Genomic DNA, 23183 nt, shown 5'->3' with positions numbered 1-23183 from the left:
AATATAATGTGGGCAAATCAAATACTTACCCATTTTTGTCTCAACAATGGGATGCATGCTTTTTAAGTACTAGCCTTGCTCTGACATCCAAGACATTGATTCTGGTGGTAACTCAGGATCATGTTGTGAAACCTGCTTGCTTTCTGCAGATTTTAATGCCGGGATGAGCATCCTCACAGTTGATGTAAATCAAAATCCTTTCTCTCCTCAAAGAAAATCCTTTCTACACAGAGGATGCCCCCATACTCAGTTCGATCTGTGATGATTTCCATACAGCTGTCTTTAGTAAATATCTGTGATACTTATCTGCCTCTAACAATAACGCTGACCCAAGCTATAGGTTGACTTGGGAACAACGTAACTTTCTTATCTCTATATTTCATTCATCCAGTGAGGGCTTGTTGAGTACAGTGCTCTCGATCCCTGGGGACATAGCAGTTACACAGGAGACAAAAACTCTTCTAAGGGAGCTTGCATGCTGAGGGAGTAGGTAGTGTGCCTAAAATACCGTACCCATCAACTGGAGGGTTTGCAGGTTCCACTTATAATACAAACAATGGATGCAGTGTCTATTGCTAGGGGTGAACCTGTTCTTCTGAGTTCTTCTTCCAAATGTATAGAACTTGGATTGACAATACACCCAGTCGAAAATACAGGCCTGGTAGTTCTCAAATGTCTAGTAGCTGTGAGTGGCAAAGTGCACCTTCAGAAGTATGTTTGCATGTGTTTTTATGAAATAAAGCTGTGGGTAAAGGACTCCCCTGCAGTGAAAAATGCTCACAAGGAAGTAGTTTTTCTACTTCTTACTGGGAGTGGTTCCTGAATTGGAACAGCAATCATGGGGACAAGATTTCAAAGCTATAAGCTGTAGGGTTTGTAGAAAAAAAGCTACAAAGAGCTACATAGATCCTGGGCGACAACAATGGGGAGATTCAGGATAAAGTTTCTGTGTGTACCCTGTGTAGTGTCTGACTTCTTACAAGTTTGCTCAAATTTGCCTTCAACCTTCCAGCGTTCCTCTTATAGTTCAGCAATCACTCCACTTAGCCACCAGTACAGCATCCTACATTTACACTTCTCAGAGACAAGAATCATAGGACATTTGTTTTATAAATCCAATTTCATTTATTATCATTACAGGAAATAAGCCCTAGCATCCTCCAAACCTATCCTGACCCCCTTTTGAGACTGGGGGCCCAACTCTAACACTTCAACCTAGCAACCGACTTCTGCACAAGTCTTGCTTTTTTTGTGTGGAGTTTTGAATCCTTGACCACGAACCCTCCATATTTTCATCATTTTCTCTGGAACTGACAGCTTTCCTGTCACTGCTTATGTGTGAGAAAAATTGTATGATATTTCAACTCTCCATCTGGATCTCTCACAACACTGGCTATAGATACTCCAGTAAGCTGCTGGCCTGGATACGGATACATATGTATATGCGTATGTGTATGTGTATGCATGTGATGTATAGGCATGTGTACATGTATGTGTGTGTATGTATGTATGTATGTATGTATGTATGTATACACACACACACACACACACACACAGACATATCCTTCTTTCCTCTTCCCCCCTCCTCCCTCTCCCTCTCCATCTCTCTCTCTCTTTTGGAAAATTTAGTTGAGCCATAGTTACTGCCCAGAGACAGATTCTTTTGTGTTAGGAGACAAAGCTTTAAGAGAACCCAGAATTGCGATAGAACAACAGTAGCTAACCCATGATGTTCAGATACAGGAAACTCTAAATTATTTTCCTCTGAGTATAAACTCACCCTCAGGAAAGAGTATATGAGGAACTACAGTTTCCTTTTCCTGAGCTTCTTCCAGTCTTTTTCTATACATTCTATGTGTGAGGTGGGTATGTAATGCAGACCGCAGTATTGTCTTGACAGTCTTATTTAAATTACTTTGAAGCATCACAGCATGCAAACATCTCTAAGACAACACAATCACTAGGTGCATTCTCTAATGCTATGTAACAAACCAGGGTTTTGATGTTCAGTTATGGTTTTATGTCTCACTGGGCTCAGCTGAATGATTCTTTGTGCTCTCTGGGGATACAGTTGTAAAAGGGTATCACTGGACAGCGGTAGCCAAAATGGCTCATTGATAAGTCTGGTCCCTTGACAGATTAGTGGTCACATGGCTTTGCTAGAATACTGGGATGGCTGACTGGATCTCTCTCTCTCTCTCTCTCTCTCTCTCTCTCTCTCTCTTTCTCTCTCCCTCCTTCCCTCCTTTCTTCCTTTCCTCCCTTCTTCCTTTCCCATGTGTTTCCCCCACATTATCTTTTTTTTGATTTTTCTTTTTATTATTATTTTCTAAATTCTTTGTTTACATTCCCAATGCTTTCCCCTTCCCTGGTTCCCCCTTCTCCATATGTCTCATAAGCCTTCTCTCCACCCATTCTCCAATCACCTCCCTCCTTTTTCTCTGTCCTGGTACTCCCCTACAATGCTGGATCAGGCCTTTCCAGAATCAGGACCCTCTTCTTACTTCTTCACGGGAGTCATTTGATATGCTACTTATGTCTTGGATATTCAGAGTCTGGGCTAATTAATATACACTTATCAGTGATTGCATTCCATGTGTATTCTTCTGTGGTTGGGTTACCTCACTTAGGATGATATTTTCCAATTCCAATCATTGCCTAAAAATTTCATGAATTCATTGTTTTTAATTGCTAAGTAGTATTCCATTGTGTAACTATACCACATTTTCTGTATCCATTCCTCCATTGAGGGACATCTGGGTTCTTTCCAGCTTCTGGCTATTATAAATAAGGCTGCTATGAACATAGTGGAGCATGTGTCCTTATTGCTTGCTGGGGAATCCTCTGGGTATATGCCCAGGAGTGGTATAGCAGGGTCCTCCGGAAATGTCATGTTCAGTTTTCTGAGGAACCGCTTGTTTTTTGAGACAGGGTTTCTTTGTATAGCCCTGGCTGTCCTGGAACTCACTCTGTAGACCAGGCTGGCCTCAAACTCAGAAATCCGCCTGCCTCTGCCTCCCAAGTGCTGGGATTAAAGGCATGCACCCACACTGCCCAGCTCCCCATATTATCTTTGCATCAAGAAGAAAAGACCTTTTAATTGGCATCATTACCAAAGCAGACATTATTCTACATTCTTGGGGCTTAGCCCAGTTACTATTCTAGTGTCATTTCCATTGCAGAGTATGAGTCAGAGTCTTGTAGGTCTAGGCTACCGGGCAGTGTGAAAGCTAGGAGTCACGGCTCATTGGCAGCAGACACTGGGAAACCAGCTTCTGAAGTTACTGATTGCCAAACATAGAAGTGGCACATGATAGGTTAAACCTCCCTTCTTAACGTAAAATGTATCATTGTGTATATGAATTATAAAGATGCCTAGATATGAGGAGGAACAGGGAAACTACACAATCCAAATCTTTTTTGTTTCTAAAACTTCAGAAAAGAAGTTTCATTATACCCACTTGTTACACAAAAGAAACCAAACTTTATAAGCTCATGTGTACAATTAGCATGGCTAGGATGGTAGCAATTTAGTCTCACGTATTAAGTAATAAGAATAAGCCCTGCATCGTCTTTACACGTGGTTTTATTGACTCTTCATAAAACTCATATGAGGTAAATACCACTGCCTTCAATTTCCTGATATGAAGCTGAACTCCAATGAGCTTTCATAACTTGCCTGATATCTAGCAATAGGAAAGACAGATCCAATTCAATCTGATATTAAGACACTTTATTATGCCCTTAAATTCTGTGTCATCTTTTATTTTCCTTGTGCTTATTTACTATTTTCAAATTTTATCATAGAATATATTTCATCTAAATATAAATAAGAACCAAAGCTCGTATAGTTCTCTCTAGAGATTTTTAAACACCTTCTGTACCTAGACTTAGTCTAGGTTTTCAAATCCACTTTCTGTTTTGGCACCGAGATCCAGAACACGCCTTCAGAGCTTTCAGATCTGCAAGCATATGCATGCAGCTATTTATAAGCTTGAAAGTCATCCAAACACCAAGGTTTGTTGAGTAAATTTCTCCTCTTCATTTATCGAGGCATCTAGTGGATCTGGCACTGCATCTGCGACTCACAAGCTCTTAATCCTGCTGCCTGAAGACACAGAGACGGGGCACCTGTGCTTTTCTTCCCCTTTGTGATGACATGAATTTGCAAACACCTTGCCCAATCAGTTTATCTTATGAAATCTAGGTGATCAAAGATTTAGGGATAGGAACCACCCTTGAACTCTTTATTGATGTGTATACTGTGGTGAATGATTGTATAAGCATTTCCCATACTGTCCTAATGTGGGGCTTTTAACCCTTTTCTCATCAAGACTGTTTTTGTTGTTGTTTTGTTTTGTTTTTGAGACAGAGTTTCTCTTTGTGTAGCCCTGGCTGTTCTGGAAGTCACTCTGTAGACCAGGCTGTCCTCAAACTCACAGAGATACATCAGCCTCTGCCTTCCAAATGCTAAGATTAAAGGTGTGCACCACCATTGACTGACTATCAAGACTGTCTTTTGTGTGTAATTGCTACCATTCTAAATTAGTCAAGTCCAAGCTCAAAATCCACATTCCAAATCAAGTTTTCCTTAACATTTAGATTGAAGTGGGGTTTTCCCCCTTTGTGATTTTGTAGGAGTTAACTCTTGTTAGGTAAAAACATCATCCCAAAATCTCAAAGACTGAAAGCAACTGTTTGCTCTCTAGCCTTGGGTTGATGATTGGGCAGGGTTGCACAAAGATGACTTGTCTCCCTGTGGCTCTGTGGACTACAGGTTTGTGGTCATCTGGGTCAGCAGTGTCTGGACAGTTAGCCAAGAAAGACTGCACTCACCAGTCAGTTTAAGGCCATTTCTGTGTTTCTTGGAATGGTTGGGTGGCTTGGGCCATTGGTCTCGATGACCATAGAGAAGCACTCCTCATGCAGTTATGAAACAGCACTTTGCCTCCATGTTTTAGAGTCACAAGGCCAACTCAGAACCAATGGCGATGCCATGAAAACAAAGCTCCAACTGACCCTTGTTAAATTAGAGCCTTTATTGTTTTGATTTTCTGAAATATGTCTCGTAATCTTTGCGGTTATAATTCATGACTAGCAACCTTTAAATCTTAAGCACCTTTTAATAGTGTTCTCTGTAAACTATAAGTTTTTTTTTTAATTTTAAAACTTGTAGTGATTTCATACTAATAAAGGAAAATACAGAGGTAAAACAGTTTTCAAACATTCTGTGCACCACACAGCTCTCCTATGTTAATATAGCAAATAACTACACTATAACTGTCAGTAGCTGACTTGTTTCTATCTAAGGACGTGTCCCTGACTTATATTTTTACTTTTGATATGTTGAATTCTTTCTTCTGATTGGATGTGTCTATGCACATTGGAGGCGAAATACCACAGATATATGTGACAGTCTACACTGGTCACACTGCAGGTGGTTTGCGATGTGGGACTGATATCGCCCACTGTTCTTGACCTTGACTAATTAGTCAAAGTAGATTTCTTGTTGTAAGGCTGCCATGCTTGCTTTCTATGTCTGAAATTACTTGTAAAGGAACTTTGAGAAGTGGGAATCTGTGCTCTCTTAACTTTTACCCTGCATATAATAGATTTATTAGTGAATTTTTATATGAAACCGTTATTATAATGATGGTTGCCTACTAGTAGGTTTTTCTATTTTCCTCTACTCTGTCTTTATAAACTGAAATCAACTAGAGAGTTGTCCTTATTCCCATTTATCTATATTGATGTTTGCTGCTATTCATTTTGTTGTGTCAGTTATAATTCAATACTAGTTTTATGTGTTCATTCACTCATGCACTCATTTACTTAGTGTGTGCGGTGTGTGTGTGTGTGTGTGTGTGTGTGTGTGTGCATGTTTACAAGTGTATACACAGATGTGTGACCCTGTACATGTGCATGTAGAGGTCAGAGGTAGAGGATTCTGAGCATCTTTTATTGCTCTCTGCCTAATTCCTTTGAGACGATCTTTTACTGAACCTGGTCCTGCCTGTTTTCTGCCGGCCTGGTAGCCAGCTACCCTCACGAGTGCCCCGTTTCTCTGCTTAGCACACAGCACTTGTGTGCACTGCCATGCGTGGCTTTGTCCATGGGTCCTTGGGATTCCCAACTCTGTGCCTCACGTGTAGCACACATGCTCTTAACCACAGAGCCATCTCAAATCACGCTTGTTAAATTTATGAACCATAGGAAAATAATCTATAAATACAGAAACATCCAATAAGCTCAGAAGATTCTGTTAAATTGAAGATATTAAAAGTCTCATTACAGGAGTCTAAATAACTGCTCTTCTGAAAGTTCTGAGTTCAAATCCCAGCAACGACATGGTGGCTTACAACCATCTCTAACTGGATCTGATGCCTTCTTCTGGTGTGTCTGAAAACAGCTACAGTGTACTTACATATAATCATAAATAAATCTTTGGGCTGGAGCAAGCAGAGGTCCTGAGTTCAATTCCCAGCAACCACATGATGGCTCACAACCATCTGTACAGCTACAGTGTACTCATATACATAAAATGAATAAATAAATTTTTAAAAAAATTTAAAAGTCTAATTACACATATCAGCATTAAAAGATACATTTATTTGAGCTGAAATACTATCAAATTTTCTGTCCTTTAGCCTTTGTTTGGGTAATTTCTTCCTTTTTACAAGTAAAAAAATATCTTACCAAGATATTTCTGTTTATAACTTTAATATTTTCCAAAATGTGACATTGTAAAATCAAGTAAAAACATAATTTTATCATCCTGAAGAAGAGCACCAAACATGGTGGTTCCTGACTGTGATCCCAGCAACCAGGAGATGAGGCAGGGGGATTTGTAATGATTATCAGGCCAGGCTGGGCTACACAGAATGAGATACAATTTCATAAAATGAAATAAAATAAGGCCATATAATTGCTCCATTAGCAGCTTCTTTCCACAACCCAAATGTATGAAATTTCAATTACAGAATTTAAAAATATTTTATGCAACATGAGCTCTTCTTCTTTAATTTTAATTTCATAATATGTTTCAGTAAGGATAAATCCCAATGTCTTCTTGTTTATAATCTATTTTCCATGACTGCAACCTATAACCATCAAAAATCTGAAGATAATTTTTTTTGAGACAGGGTTTCTCTTTGTAGCCCTGGTAGCCCTGGCTGTCCTGGAACTCACTCTGTAGACCAGGCTGGCCTCGAACTCAGAAATCCACCTGCCTCTGCCTCCCAAGTGCTGGGATTAAAGGCGTGTGCCACCACTGCCCAGCTCTGAAGATAATTCTTCTTTGCTAAGTCGCTCAGCTGCTTCACCTGCTTCTGAAGACACTGCAAGGCCATCCCATAGGCCTCTTCAAAACTTTGCATTTCTAAATCCTCAGTGAGCAGCAGCAAAGAACGGGTTGGCTGCCATGCATATGAAGATCTGATAGTTTAACAGCAATTTATCTTGAAATATCACCTGTCACATGCATGCTATTTTCATGTATGGGGAAGAGTACATACATTTTGACTAGTTCTTATCTGAATAAAATGCCAGCTTCGTTATCTTTACACTATAATCAAGTTCTTTATAATCAAGTTTAAAATGAAAATAGATTTCATTTTAATAAAAAAACTTTCTTTTCCTGTGTTCCATTGCTTTTCCTATGTATATTCATACTGTCACTTGCAGGCAGAAGATCATATTTTTGATGATTTATTTTATTTTTAATTATCTGTGTGTGCAAATGAGTGTAGGTGCCCACAGGGGCCAGAAGAGTGTGTTGGGACCCCTGATGTTGTGAAGTTGGCTGTGAGCCGCTGAACAGGAGTAGAACTTAAGTCATCTGCAAGAACAGTTTGTGCTCTTGACCACTGGGCCATCTCTTTGGCCCCTACAATACTGAATTCTTAAGTCTTGGTGACAGTAACATTTACCATCAGATGGGATAATCAATTTTTGAATAATAAATTTCCCCCAAATTAGTTCCTGATTCTGCAATTTTGATCTAAAATTTGAACTGTTATTAGAATAAGCTCGTACTTAATTTGCTTTATCAACAGATAGATGCACCCATCATTTAACTGCAAAACCTCAATTATCGGTGCCACCTCATTAATAGCCATTGTTTCATGTTTTAGAGATTCACAGGAGGTTGGAAATGAGGTTGAGTGAAATTGATGGGGGCAACCGGTATCTGGTGTACATGAGCAATCTTGCTGTTTGGAGTGGTTCACAGACACATTCAAGGCAGCTATGTGTCTGTGTCTAATCGCCAGCTTTGAGCAACCTTTTGAAAACAATGACTAACAGTGTTTTCTGATAGCACTGTTGCTGCTTCTTCAGCAGATTTCTGTCTTCTGGTTGGTCTGTGGTCACTGATGGCAATGTTAAGGTCCCTATGGTATGTGGAGGAAATACACTGATTTTCATATCTTTAACCATCAACTTTCGTGAGAAGCAGGAAATTAGTCCTTACATTATACCAATACATTAAGCCTTTATTTTTGAAGACTTTATGGCAAAACATAATATGCATAACCAAATAATAACAAGAGTTGTGGATATACAGTATGCAACCATGGCCTGTCTATAGCTACAGGAACATGCAGATGCTCCCAAGTAGAGCTGCCTGCCTCTTTTTGCCCACATGTGTTTTATGTCCATCTAATCTATAAATCCCTGCAGGTCCCACCAGCTCCACTGACTGACATCCTGGTGGCCGCATGGGCCTCGTAGACCATAGTGCGTGTCACCTAGCATAAGCCATGACACAACTGGCTGCTGTACCCGGGGATGCTGGAAGAGTTTGCAGCCTCAAATATACGTTCCAGGGCCACCAGCACAATGAGGGGCCATTTACACCTGGTGCATAGTGCCAGTGTCCTCACTGTATCAGTCAGTGCCCTGCTCAGGGCACTCCAAAGTGCTAGGAAAGGAAACAGGCTTCACTTCCATTTCCTGTGTGCTACACTGCTTAGCTCAGTTAATGGCCAGGCCTCTCATGGCTTACCATCAAAGAGAATGCATCAGGGCTGGACTGCTATGACTTTCTGCGTTGTTTTCAGCATCATCTGTCCTTATTCTGTATCCACAGATATATTCTGCACTCCTTCTTTACAGAACCCTTCACACCAGTTTAATCCCTCCCCATTTTCTAAACATACCCGTTATTCTCTTAATGCTAAATGGATAAAAAAAAATATCCAAACATCTCTTGCCCAATCTGTAACATACTTGTCAAAATATTGCTGATGCCTTTATACCTACACAGAATCTTGTAGTCTTTCCTTGACCTTTATCCAAAATGTTCTCATTAATAGTTTGCAGTAGGGTAAAGGCACTCTGGGGTTGTTTCCAACACACCTTTGCTTTAAGGAGCGATTTTACTTCAAGCTTTGGAAGGTCAGAGATGGTCTCTCTGTCTCACTCTGACCAATGGTGCCAAGAGCATCTTCCTTTTAAAGCATGCTGTTTATAACTACTCATGGGATGGATGGAGTAATGGCTAGCGATCCCTGCCAAAGTGAAAACCTGCACAGTCTTACAAAGAAAGGAAACACCACCACAGCTAATTGCAGAGGTTAAATGACAAGAAAAGGTGGACTTTTTGTTTTTGGTTTTGGTTTTTTAGGTTTTTTTGCTTTTTGGATTTGCTTCCCCGCCCCCCCTCCCCCAGACAGGGTTTCTCTGTATAGCCCTGATTGTCCTGGAACTCACTCTGTAGACCAGGCTGGCCTCAAACTTAGAAATCCGCCTGCCTCTGCCTCCCAGAGTGCTGGGATTACAGGTGTGCGCCACCACGGCCCGGCGAAAAAATGGACTTTAAGCCTGACTGAATCCTCCCCTTCACCTTCCCACAGGAGTAGCTTGCTCTCTACGTTGTGGACCCGTAGAGGTTAAATAAGATCAGTTTTGTCCCTTTCTACAGTTCTAATGCCCACTACAAAAGAGGATTGGACAAAGATAGAAAGTGTGTGTGTATGTGCGTGTGTGTGTGTGTGTGTGTGTGTGTGTGTGTGTGTATGTGTGTGTGTATGTGCATTTGTGTGTGTGTTTGTGTGTGCATGTATATGTGTGTTTATATGTGCATGTGTATGTATTTGTGTGTGTATGTGTGTGTGTATATGTATGTGTGTGTTTGTGTTTCTGTGTTTGTGTGTGTTTCTGTGTATGTGTGTTTTTTGTATGTGGGTATGTGTGTGTTTCTGTGTTTGTATGTTTGTGTTTCTGTGTGTTTCTGTGTATGTGTGTTTTGTGTGTGCATGTTTTATGTGTGTGTGTGTGCATGTGTACACACTCATAAGCATGCACATGCTTCAAAGAGATGTTCCACAGAAATTAACAGCAATAGTCACTGGCAGGAGAGACAGTGGACTTGGAGAAGTATAGAAACAATCGTTCTATCTTTGCCCTGTAGATCCTCAATTGTTCTAATATTTTTATAGCATATAATATATGTAAAATTGTGAAATGATCATTTTAAAAGAATTCTTTGGATATACAGCACTATGTGCAGATACATAAACCTCCTTCAAGACTTTATTTGCAATGCTGAAGACATGAAGAGAACAGAATACTTTCTGAATACTTTTCATGTGATATTCTCTGTGGTCATTTTATAAAACTTTGTCATAGCGAAAAATACATGTATACACATATATGGCTATTAAAAGTGAAGTGGAAAACATTGAAAATATAGATGTCTAAATTCTTTGGAGATCATATACTTCTCATGTAAGATATTTACAATTTAAAAATCAATCAATTCATAGATTTAAGATAAAAAATACATTGTGACTGAAATTAAAATAGTTAATTTATGAAGGACTAAGGAAGGAAGTATTAGCCATAAAATAAAATGAAAGCTCATCTGGAAAGCAGAGAGTCTGAAAATTACAAAGCAAATTCTGTCTGCTTAGTGCTACTGAGGGACCTCAGCACACGGCTATAAACCCATTTGGAGATAAATGGAGAGTTTGTATGATTACAGTGAGCCTTAAGATGGATTCAGCATTTATATATCTCCTGGGAAGCATTGTGAGTCAGAAACATAAAACCAAAGAACGGGGGGGGGGGGGGAGCGGTATTAAAATACTATTTCCTGTTGCGCGGTGGAGCTCAGGAAGAGAGTAAACATACCGATTACTTGCATGGCCGGTTCCACGTCTGCTGTGGCCTCCTCCAGCAAGGACAGTAGCTTAGCTGATATTTGATGCACAGATTCAATGTTGCTGAACAAGGCCTCCACGTCCAGCCTGTCGATCTGAAGAAGCAGAAACACGGAGCTGAGCGCCAGCTGATGGGAAGAGGACTACTGTGTGTACTGCGCTTCCTCCTGCTAAACAGCAAGGATTTGACCTGCCTCACCCTGCTCTCTGGAGATGCTCAATCTAAATGTAAACGTATAGCTTAAATGCGTAGATTTTCATCATGGATGAAATTGTGTGGATGGTGTGTTATAACTCTGTATTAAACAACAACACAAACGTTTGACTTGTGTGTATAGCTGTATTTCTCGATACAAACCTGAGTGGGAAGATTTAGACCTAGTAGTGTTTTTATTAACTGCCCACTACGTACCACTGAAATTGGCTGAAGTGACGGTTCAGGGGTTACGAGCACTTGCTGCTGTTCCAGAAGACCTAAGTTCAAATCCAAGAACCCACACCAGACTGCTCTTAACTTCCTGTAAGTCCAGATTCAAGGGGACTGACATCTTCTGTCTTCTGTGGGTACCTGAATACACATCTCATAACATACACACTACAGAAAAAATTTAAAAATAGAACATCTTACTGCTTCCACAGTAGAAATCAGACCGTATCTTTTTCAAATAACTATCTCAAAGCTGTTTTAAACAACAGATGTTCTAAAAGTGATGACAAATAAATCTTCTGGGCAACTTCTTGCTCCTTTTCTTTGATATAAAAAAAAAACTAATTAAGAATTTGTCATATGTTATAATTTCACGCCTATTCTAAAAAAATCAGTGTGATTTTATACTCTATTATATGTTCCTCATAAAATCTTACATACTCATCTTTCATCAAATATTTCCTGATTACCTTCCATGTCCTCAGAAATTCGACAGACAAGAAATAACATCATTAAGAGTGATTAATAGAGAGGGGGTAGGCAAGTATGTTCAATAATCTGAGTGTTCTGAGAAATGCACTTTGATTTGGTCTTAAAAATATTTTACCTTTTATAATCAAATTATGTTTATACGGCTACATTGATGTAGGATCAGCTGAGATCAGTATACAACAAAGAACAAGAGTTGGCGCCGTTTGTCCATCGTTTATTGTGCTGTAAGTCATGGATGGGTAGACAGGTGATTAGTAGACTTGCCTTGGAGGAGCTCCAATGAGCTCCAAGAGCAGAGTTGTTGAAGGAGGTCAGCAAAATCAGACAAGTCCACCAAGACAAGTCAATCAGACAAGCCACCAAGTCCAGCATGGTGGACATTAGGAACAACGAACATAGGCAAGAGCTAGATCTGGGGCCCAGAAAAGATGGCTCAGCGGGTAAAGTGCTGGATCTGAAAGCATGAAGTCTTGTGCTTGCATCGGTCCACTTAAATAGCAAAGTGTGGTGATGGACGCTTGCAATTCCAGCACAGGTATAGCAAAGACAGGAGACTCTCCGGGCTCACTGACCAGCGAGTATAACCTGATAGGATCCATGAGGTTCAGGTTGTGAACCTTCTTAATGCTGCAACCCTTTAATACCATTCCTCAAGTTGTGCTGACCCCAATCATAAAATTATTATCACTGCTATTTCATAACTGTCATTTTGCTGTTATGAATTTTAATATAAATATTTGTATTTTTGATGGTCTTAGGTGACCCCTGTGAAAGGGTCATTTGACCCACAAAAGGAGTCTTGACCAACTGGTTAAGAACAGCTGTACTATAGAATTTGTCTTTTAAAAAAAGGTAAAGAGCTATCAAGGAAGACACCTGCAACTACCTCTGACTTCCATTCACCCTGTACTATATGATAACACACACAGACAACACACACACACACACACACACACACACACACACAGAGAGAGAGAGAGAGAGAGAGAGAGAGAGAGAGAGAGAGAGAGAGAGAGAGAGAGAATTTTTGAAGAGGAGAGACAAATGGAGGAAGAGAGGATGGAGGGAGAGAGACAGAGATGGCTGATGGGATTCTTCAGGTGAAGGATGGAGCTTTTGTCATCAAAGTCTATTAGAGCAGAGTCTAGTACGCTCCATTTTGGAGCTTTGTCAGTCTATTTTCCATATTGTATCTGCATGTTATTTTGATAAGCACATTCTCTCACTGAAGTTGGAAAAATGGCTTTACACCGACATTTGCCAAACTCCATGATGACTGTGTCAGTTATTTCTTATGCTACCCAGATATAATTCATATATTTGTCCCAACCAGCCCTGGGAAATTCCTCAGTCTATGTCACCAGCACTGTCCTCAAAACACCTCTAATGGTGGCGTAGGCCCAGAGTGAAGCCCATGTGCTAGAAGGAGACCATTGTGCCCCCTCCCATTTAACCAATTTTGTATTAGTAGCCATTTAACTTGCCAAATTTTGGCTAAGGTTTTCTATCAGTCTAATTGGGAACAACTAATAATTTTCTTAAACAGAAATCCAAAAGGTCAACCCCAGAATCATTTGCCATCAAATTCATATGATCACTTATTTTGATCTAAAAGTAGAGATCCTTTTTCTAACTACCTTTGTTTTGTTTTGCGACGTGGTCTCCCTATACACAGCCCTGGCTGTTCTGGAACTCCAATGTAGACCAGGCTGCCACTGAACTCAGAGATCTGTTTGCCTCTGCATCTAGAATATGGGGCCGAGTGCCAGGATGGCAGCTTCTCCAACTACTTTTATGTGTTTATTAGAACTGAGGATGTAGTTCAGTGGCAAAGTGCTTACATCAGTGAGTGTAAAGCCCTGAATTTGGTTCCTAGAATTGAGAAAAACATTGCAGAAGTTATGTGCATCTGCGTACTAATTACTACATTGCAATTGCAATCAATACTGGCTTTTAGGGTCTTTAACCCAGGGTCTCCAAGAATATACCTTCATTAAGCATTCAAGAAGAAAAGATTTGTGTGGCTCTTTTGCATAGAATCTAGGAATATTTGGAGTTTATGTTTTCTACCATAAGAAGTATATTTAATATAATATAAAATTTGTGGAAGAACATAACAGCTATTCACTCTTTTGTTAGTTAACATATAAGGAATTATTATTTAATAATTATTATCAACTGGTCAAAATTATATTGGCCTATTATACTAGTTGTCTTCAAGATTTACCTACTTATGTCAGGTAGAAATAAAATGTGACTTATTTTAAATGTACTGGTTGCTATTTACTTGAGAGATATCTTTAGGGGCATAACATTTTTATTTCCTCATTTACCTGTTTATAGAGTAGTGTTTAGATATGATTCATACCCTACCCATATTATTTTATTGTGCTGTGCAATCTTGGTTTGAAGTACTTTAATTCTTTTCTTTCACCTGCCCTCCATCTTCTCTGTAAAGTATGATACATCTTGAAGACATGCATAGTAAAGCAAGGTGCTGTGTGTGAAGTCATACATGGAAATTAAGACCGATGTGGCACCGTGACTTTGCAGTTCTCCATTGTCATGAAGGTCATCAAATACCACTCACAAGCAAGCCACCATTTCTAAACTTCTTCAGTTTCTGCTGACTTTCCCCCAAGTTGTCACTTCTACCTTTACCTGCCAAGGTCACTATCCTGTATATCTAATTTAGATTATAAATCCATTAGCAAGAATCTAATATTACCTTCTATCTATAATCTTAGCTCAGTGCAACAAATTCTGAACAACAGAAACTCAGTTTTTAATTCCATTTCTTCCTGAAGGACAGAAAGGATTAAAACATCAATTGGCCCGGTTTCAATCCTATCACCACGGACCCTTGGGGATTCTGTGAATCATAAAATGAATTCACATCCAGGCACGGCTGTGCCAAGGAACAAACAAACATCTGGTCCAAATCGGCTTTTAAAAGTGATAGATGGTTTTATGATTACTGTTATAAATTCATGGAAACATCCACATATATTTATTAATCATTTACTCAAAACAGGCAATGCTCTAAGAGCTTAAAATCAAATTCCACTTTTAAAGTGGATTAAAATTTACTTTTGAAAAAAGTTTAAGCAAACACTATTTTGAGAAAAAAATCAATAAATAGTAATTCAGAGCTACAAAGCATAGACACCAAAGGTCACTGTTTACAGTGACAATTTAATGTGTTGTTTATACAGGAGTGTTCATGGTGGGCTACATATCAGATGGAATGTTCCCATCACATCCAAATCATTACGAGGTCTCAAACCAGGCAGTGTGATAACTCTATTTGTTCTTCTTGGTTGTTTGTTCATTTGTTTAAGGCTATTTGGCTATCCATGGTATTTTAGTTTCATAAAAATTTTGACATTGTTTTTTTTATTTTTTGAGAAAAATATCTCTGGAGTTTTGATAAATATTTCTTTGTGCTGCATAGACATTTTAAGGGTAGCATTTTTCTATCTCAGGGATACTCAATGCCTTTCTATTTATCTCTGCCATCTTCAGATTCTTATTAATATTTTAGAGTTTTCAGTGATTTTTAAATATATCATAACATTTTAGTAAGCCAACCAGTGTAGTGCCACTATAAATCTAGACACATAACCCAAGAAGCAAAGCAGGAAGCTCAGAAACAGACCTCATGTTTATGGGCAATTGATTTTAAGAAGCAGTGGAAGAGAGGCAATTTCATTAATGTGCTAAGAAAACCAACCAATCACTATGAAAAAAATCAACATAAAATAGTCTAAAGGCTCAAAAGTAGAACCTTAGTTAAAAATGAACAAAAGAGTAGACACTACTCCAAAGGAAAAAAACTAATATCCAAAAGGTGTTTGTAAAAATGCTCAACCTAACAAATCATTACAAAAAATGCAGAATAAGATTCCAGTGATAAATCAGTTATATCTGTTAGGATAGTCATAGGATAAGGGATACAGGTACAAGTATTGATGAAGATGTAGAGGGAAGGAGGTCCCATACACTGGTGGTGGGAATACAAATTAACTTATCCAGAGAGAACTGTGGGAGGGGAGGTCATATGATCCAGGATCTCACTTCTAAATTATATCCAAAAGAACTGAGAACATAATGCTAAACAAATACAATATCATGTTCCCTGTATCATTCACAATAATTAAGAAATATATGTCCAATAGACATGTCTATGCAATGGATAAATGGATAAATAAATCATCTATGCATTTGCCTGGTGGTATACTACTCATTCTTTGAAACATGAAATCTGTCATTTGTGACAATGTGGATAAACTTGGATCTTAGGATAGATAACTGAAATAAATCTGTTGCAGCACAAGTGCCACATGGTTTAGTTAGAAAGTGTAACAATGTCAAATTTACAGAATACAGAGTAAAACTATCCTGGTTAACTTTTGAGAATTCCTTGTCAAAGTCATAAAGTTTTATGTAGAAAGAACAAGTTGAAGAGATTCGCTGGTTATCATATATATTATGATATATACCTGAAAACTGCTGAGAGAGTGCATTTTCAGTATTCTTATTGAATACAAAGATACATAGTTACAGTAATATAGCCATTTCACAATGTAAGCATATATAGAGATAGTGAGTTTCTAACCATAAATATACATAATGTCTTGATTTTTAATTTTCAGTTAAAAAGTAAAACATTGACAGCTACAATATAGTTATATATAATTAATCTTTAAAAAGGTGCCTGGACAAGATCCCTTAAGGCAAGGCACATAAAGTTTGTATCCCAAACAGGTTATATAGAAACAATCGAATGTACAAACATATTATTTACATCATCAAAAGGGTAATGGCTTAAAAAATAATTTTCTACTTTTGTGCACATCAAATTATAAAGATTTGTTCTTGATTTCCTCAATTTCTACTTCTACCACATGATGGTCTTGATTCTAGGGGACTTAATTAATTTTTACAGATAAATGATACTCATATTTCTAATTTAGAAAATCAAAATACGTGCATATAACTATGATTCATTTTGGGGCATTCTAGTTGCAACTGCTCTAGCAAAAACCAACTGGAAATGCTACATTTATTTTCTATAATTACATAGTTATTGCCTATGTTATGGTATATGCTTGGTGTTTCAACTTTGATTGGAACAAACAATTGAACTGGCCATTTAATAAACAAAGGTTATTCATTTGAGATATCTTTGACAATTTGATTCTTTGTTATCCTCAAAGATGAGGTAATATAAAACATTTTTTAAAAAAACAAATAATATCTTCTTAAAAAATAAAAAGAGAAGGAAATGGTATTCCCGTGCATATCATTTGAATTATGCTTATATATTTTTAAGAAAATTTTAAAATTTGGATGCTAAGGAAATTTTTGCTAAATATATATGGCATACTATCACTAGGCATGCTGATGCCTAAATAAAATGGAAGAATTCACTTATTGGCATTGCTGTTGTCCTCAAGATAAATTAATAATGTTTTTTAGATATGCATGAGGTTGTATTCCCTAATAAGATCTTTACAGCCATTGCATAATGCTCTTTTGATTTTCATAGATGGCTCTTCTGAAGGAAGAGCTAGATATCTTATTTATAATCAACAGATGCTTATAGAAACACCTGGACTCAGCTCAGTTAGTAGAGCTGACAATGGTATTAAATGTTTTTCAACCTATAAATAATACTTTTAATCTTTTTACATTTAGCTTGTATGTTGCAAAATTTGTCCTTTTATTAGACACCTATGGCACATTTAATTTTAATATGCCATCAGGATCTTTGTTTTCACTATTGCAAACATCATTTTTGGTAGAAATAATCCCTTCTATATTGGCTTTTTAAAACAAAGAAGGGGAAACTATACCCCTCCAGATCACCCAAAGCACACCTTGCTTTTATTTGTTTTAAATTTCTTGCAAACTGATGCTAAAGGTCAGTCTGCAGCAGATTGCCATTGGCATCTTACCACTTCTAATTCTTATGTCATGGTTAAATGGCGGGACTCTTTAATACATGGAACTGTCCAGATCCTGTTTTAATATAGAGAAGATGTTCTCTTTATATTTTCTCTCAAAAAGAAGACAGAGCCAAATGGCTGCCAAAAAGATTGGTATGGCAGGTAACTAGAGATGAATCAGCTGGCAAGTATGACTAATTCAATAATGTTCTTAAAGCTGCTTCTCCCATATTGGGAAGGTAGGCTCCTTTTCCTCTAGCCATTAATTTGCAAGCCAGGTTTTATTCCTGAGATACTAATTTACAACCAAATTAAATACATGGGCCTTCCAGAGAAACATTCCAAGCAGTTTTTCCTTTTAATCTCTTCTTTTGTGTTTCAAGCAGGTATCTCTCAGATACAGCACTCGAAGGTGGGCTGCTACAACAATGGCTTCCAGGACTGAAAGGTGGGCTGCTATGAAAGCCAGCCAACTCATATTCACAGGGCATTTATTTTACCAGTGGATCTCCAAAAATGGAGCTACATAGAACTCAGATCTATGCGTGTTTGTTAATTAAACAAACATGGGCACCAGCAGGAGATGTGGGGCAAAGCTCTGCAAGGGAAGGACCCTGTTTTCTGGCTCTGAGTTCCCTGAAAGCACACCTGACTGCATAGGGGTTGATGTAGAGAGACTAACCTCATAGTAATAATAAGGAAGTCTATTCCCCTTCTCTGCAAAAGACGTCTTATAATATTTAAGGGGGTCACGGTCAATTCTTTCTCCCTCTGGTCAAAGCCCACCATCTTTTGACGGATAATTATCCACTGGTTTTTCTTAAAATTAATAAAACGGGAGGAGTTATGACCTCCCCCAGGCCACTGTTCTAAAAGAATAGCATCCAGCAACCTGATCCACCAGCCTCATTGAAGAACAAGAAGAACCAGTTTCCAGTCTTCAGGGGAGGGGCTTGGCCTGCCTTTGTATCTTGGGAGAGAGGAATTAAAGATGGAGAGAGTTGAACCAGAAGCCATGTTTTTGTGTCTCTCCACATGTTTTCTCTTGCCCCCATTCCTATACCCATCTCTCCTTCCAGGGAACCCACCGTTAGAATGTATGAGTTGGACTCTACAAAATTGTATTAATTCAAAGACTATAGTAACTAATAAAGAATTACTTTGTACTGCACGGGAACATGGCAATTCTTTCTTTAATTTTTCTGCTTTTACATCATGGTTCAAGCTTTTGCATTTACTTAAAAATGCTTTGTCCTCATAGACATGGTAACCATTTAAATGCTTGCAGTCTCTCTGTCCTTTCTTTTGTATTTAAGAGGAGTGATAAGAACCGTAGATTCTTAATTCTATCTGGTTCTGCTGGAATTCTCTGGTCATCTTTTTGCTGTGGTAGGGATGTTACCTAGCTGACCAATCAATCAGGTTATCATTAGATGTATATGTTACCGTCTGAACATTTACAATTCTCCTCTTCCCAATTCATATGTTCAAATCTTACATCCAACGTAAGTGGCATAAGAGATGAAGTCTGTGGTGGGATGAATGAGAAATGTCCCCCATAGGCTCGGGGATTGGAACACTTGGTCCCCTGCTGGTGGCGCTGTTGGAGGAGGCCATGGGACCCTTAGAAGGCAGAGCTTTGCTGGAAGAAGTTCATTACTAGGGGCAGCAGTCTTTAGCTGCTTAGAACCTCACCTCATGTCTCTGCTGTCTGTTTGTGGGTTGAAGATGTAATATCTTAGCTTCCTACTCTGTCATGTCTCACTTGCTATTATGAACTCTCCCTCTGGAACCACAAGGTAAATTCTTTCTTCATAAGTCATTTTCATTCATGCTGTTTTAGTTAGTTTTTGAAAATTAAACATGATAAACTATGGCATAAAATTGCATTTTTTTGTTTTTCTTTCTTTATTTTTTTTGCTGAGAATTTTATATTATATATTGATATATTTCCTCTCTCCTCACTCCTCCCAGAGCCTCCTGCACCTCTGTATCCACCCAACTCTGTGGTCATGATATTTTATCATAGCAATAAAAAGTAACAGTACCAGGCCCTTGTGACATTGCTCAGTCATTAGGGTAGTGCCCCCATGGATGGAATTAACTTTATAAAAAGAGACCTGGGAGAGGCTCCTTATTTTCTTTTACTTTATTTTATTTTGTCATGTAGACTTGTAGATTCAAGGCAGGTGTCTAGTAAAGGTTCTTTCACCAGAGGTTGAATCTACTGGAACTTCAATTCCAGACTTACAAACTTGTAGGCTGTGAGAAAAAAATGTTCTCTTATTTAACCCATTGTTTATGGTATTTTACTAACATAAATGGATCTGGACAGTATGGATCTGAAGTTGAAATGTCTAGTTTCTTTAGGAAGTCAGTAATGTCAAATGATGTTTTACTGGAACACACAGGTGAAAGGATGTTTTGCTGAAGCAAACACGGGAAAGAATGTTTTTGTGAAACAGACACAGGTTAAAGGATGTTTTGCTACAGCAAACACACGAAAGGACCTGAGATGAAGGAGTATAAATATGACTCCATAGACAGTGGGGGATGGGCACTGGGTATTGGTTTGGTTTGCTCTCACTATTCTTCGCTAACAACAAGTGTGTACTGGTTTACCTTACATAGCTTCGTTGAGCTCAACTCGAAGTAACAATGCCATTGAGAGAAATTCACCCAAGAACTGCTCATGAGGTTCCTGTGGCAGCTTGCCATATCCATGGCCTCGCCTCAGGCAAGACAAATGGTTCCTTCAGGATTGAACTACAGCTGCTGGTTTGTGCCTGCTGTCTGCCTGCTGAGAGGACTGGTCTGCAGCTGCTGGTTCAGATTTGGTGTTTGCATTGGGACTGAACTGCTAGCAAAGTAGATCAGACTTGCCTCCAAAGAACTGTCACTAAACAAGTCCACTTCCCCCATAACCTAGTAACTTTTCTCTTTCCGCTACCTCTGCTAGGTGGTGGGCAAGAGGAGAGGTTGAACCACACTAAAAGTAGCTTATGAAAAATTTATGCCTACATGTCTGGGTTTTCTGTTTGTTTTGTTTTTTGTTGTTGTTTTGTTTCCCCTGTTATCTATGTGTAGAACATGGATATGGTAGAAGTTATATAGAGAGGAATGCTACCCCTGACAATGTTATGTTTGCCTATGGATCTATCCTTGCCAAAGGAAGACATTCTTCCCTTATAAACCAACTGGATGTGTTTACTTAATATAGTTTGGATTTTTTAAAATCACATAATAAAACAGGACTAATATAAGTTTAATTCTCAGCCAAAACATATGTCCTCCAAGGAAGATTCCATAGTTGTTAGACTTTTTTCTCACATACCTTTATCAGTCTTTCAAAAATTATTTTAATTGTATAACTTATAGAATAACACAATAATTTAATACATGCATATAGTGTGTATAGAAGGTGCATTAAATTGGGTTTAAAACTTAAAAAGAAATCCTGATCAACAGGTAAGGATTGTACTTCCTCACACTTTGGGGCACAGTATAATACTACACACACACACACACACACACACACACACACACACACACACACGCATGGAATATGTGCGAATCAAATCAGAGAATAATATTGCCATCTCCTTATTCCTTGTATTTGGAGAGTTCAGGCTAATCTCTTATGGGTACTTATAAAACAAATAATGTATTACTGTGAACACAGCTCCCTCCCCACTGCTGTTCCTCGGGAACTAGAATGAACTTGTTCTGATTGCCTGTGGGTACCCATTGTCCTCCTATGAAGCTTGCCTGAACAAGAATGTGCAGAATTGGTCCTTCCATGTCTGACTTATTTCTCTCAACATTACTTCCCCACTCCTGTACATGTTCCTGAAAATAAGAGAATGGCACTCTGTTTTTATGGCTGGATAAAGCCTCTGGGTATATATAAAGTACCATTTCCTACTTGCTGTGGTTTAAGTGGGAATGTCGCTCATAGACTCCTATGTTTCAGCCAGAATATACTCCCTTAAATATATTCTTATCACATATTTGGTCAGAGCAATGAGAAAAGTTAAATTATACACTCTTGGTCTGTGAAGGTTGATTATAAATCTAAGTGATTGCACAAAGTAAAGCAAGGGAAGTAGCCATGCAAATGTTGCTGATATGTTCTTTGACTATATGCCCAGAAGAAAAGTTATGGAGCCTGTGGTAACGGGAGCTTAGTTTCTGGAGGAACTAACTCATTGATGTTCTTATGGTGCCTGCTACCAACAGGGGAAATGAGTCCATTGATATTAAGAAAAAATACGAAATAGTAATTGTGGCTTCCTGTTATTTTTGATGTTATTTTTATGTTTGGGTGGCCATCTCCTTTTGGGTTTGATGAAAAATTACTTTCTTGCTTTTTATAGTGTGTTGTTTCCCTCCTTGTGTTGGCATTTTCCATCTATAATCTTTTGTAGGGCTGGATTTGCCAAAAGATATTGTGTAAATTTGGTTTTGTCATGGAATATCTTGGTTTCTCCATCTATGATAATTGAGAGTTTTTGCTGGGTGTAGTAGTTTGGACTGGTGTTTGTGTTTTCTTAGGGTCTGTATGAGACCTGCACAGGATCTTCTAGCTTTCTTTCATCATCTCTGGTAAGAAGTCTGGTGTAATTCTGATAGGTCTGCCTTTATATGTTATTTGACATTTTCCCCCTACTTAAAAAAAAATAATCTTTCTTTGTTTTGTGCATTTGTTATTTTTATTATTATGTGACAGGAGGAGTTTCTTTTCTGGTTCAGTCTATTTGGAGTTCTGTAGGCTTCTTATATGTTCATAGGCATCTCCTTCTTTAGGATAGAGAAGTTTTCTTCTATAATTTTGTTGAAGATATTTACTGGCCCTTTAAGTTGGGAATCTTCATTTTCTTCTATACCTATTATCCTTAGGTTTGGTCTTCTCATTGTGTCTTGGATTTCCAGGATGTTTTGGGTTAGGAGATTTCTGCATTTTGTATTTTCTTTGACTGTTATGTCATTATTTTCTAGGGTATTTTATGCACCTGAGATTCTCTCTTCTCTCTCTCCTATTCTGTTGGTGATGCTTGCATTTATGACACCCGATCTCTTTCTTGGGTTTTCTATCACCAGAAATCTCCCTTTGTGATTTATTTATTGTTCCTATTTGCATTTTTAGCTCCT

At 38.4% G+C, this 23183-nt stretch overlaps 1 protein-coding gene across 1 annotated transcript in view; it reads right to left on the bottom strand.

The window, feature by feature from the left end:
* Window positions 1-23183, bottom strand: part of Arhgef38 (Rho guanine nucleotide exchange factor 38) — a 132418-nt gene that overhangs the window by 46655 nt on the left and 62580 nt on the right. Inside the window, exon 3 of the mRNA XM_052178494.1 lies at window positions 11134-11257. Coding sequence (XP_052034454.1) covers window positions 11134-11257 — 124 coding nt within the window. The remainder of the gene's footprint in view (window positions 1-11133; window positions 11258-23183) is intronic.

The sequence above is a fragment of the Apodemus sylvaticus genome, chromosome 4, assembly GCF_947179515.1.
Source record: "Apodemus sylvaticus chromosome 4, mApoSyl1.1, whole genome shotgun sequence".
Lineage (NCBI taxonomy): Eukaryota > Metazoa > Chordata > Mammalia > Rodentia > Muridae > Apodemus > Apodemus sylvaticus.
This window is presented reverse-complemented; position numbering and strand designations above follow the sequence as displayed.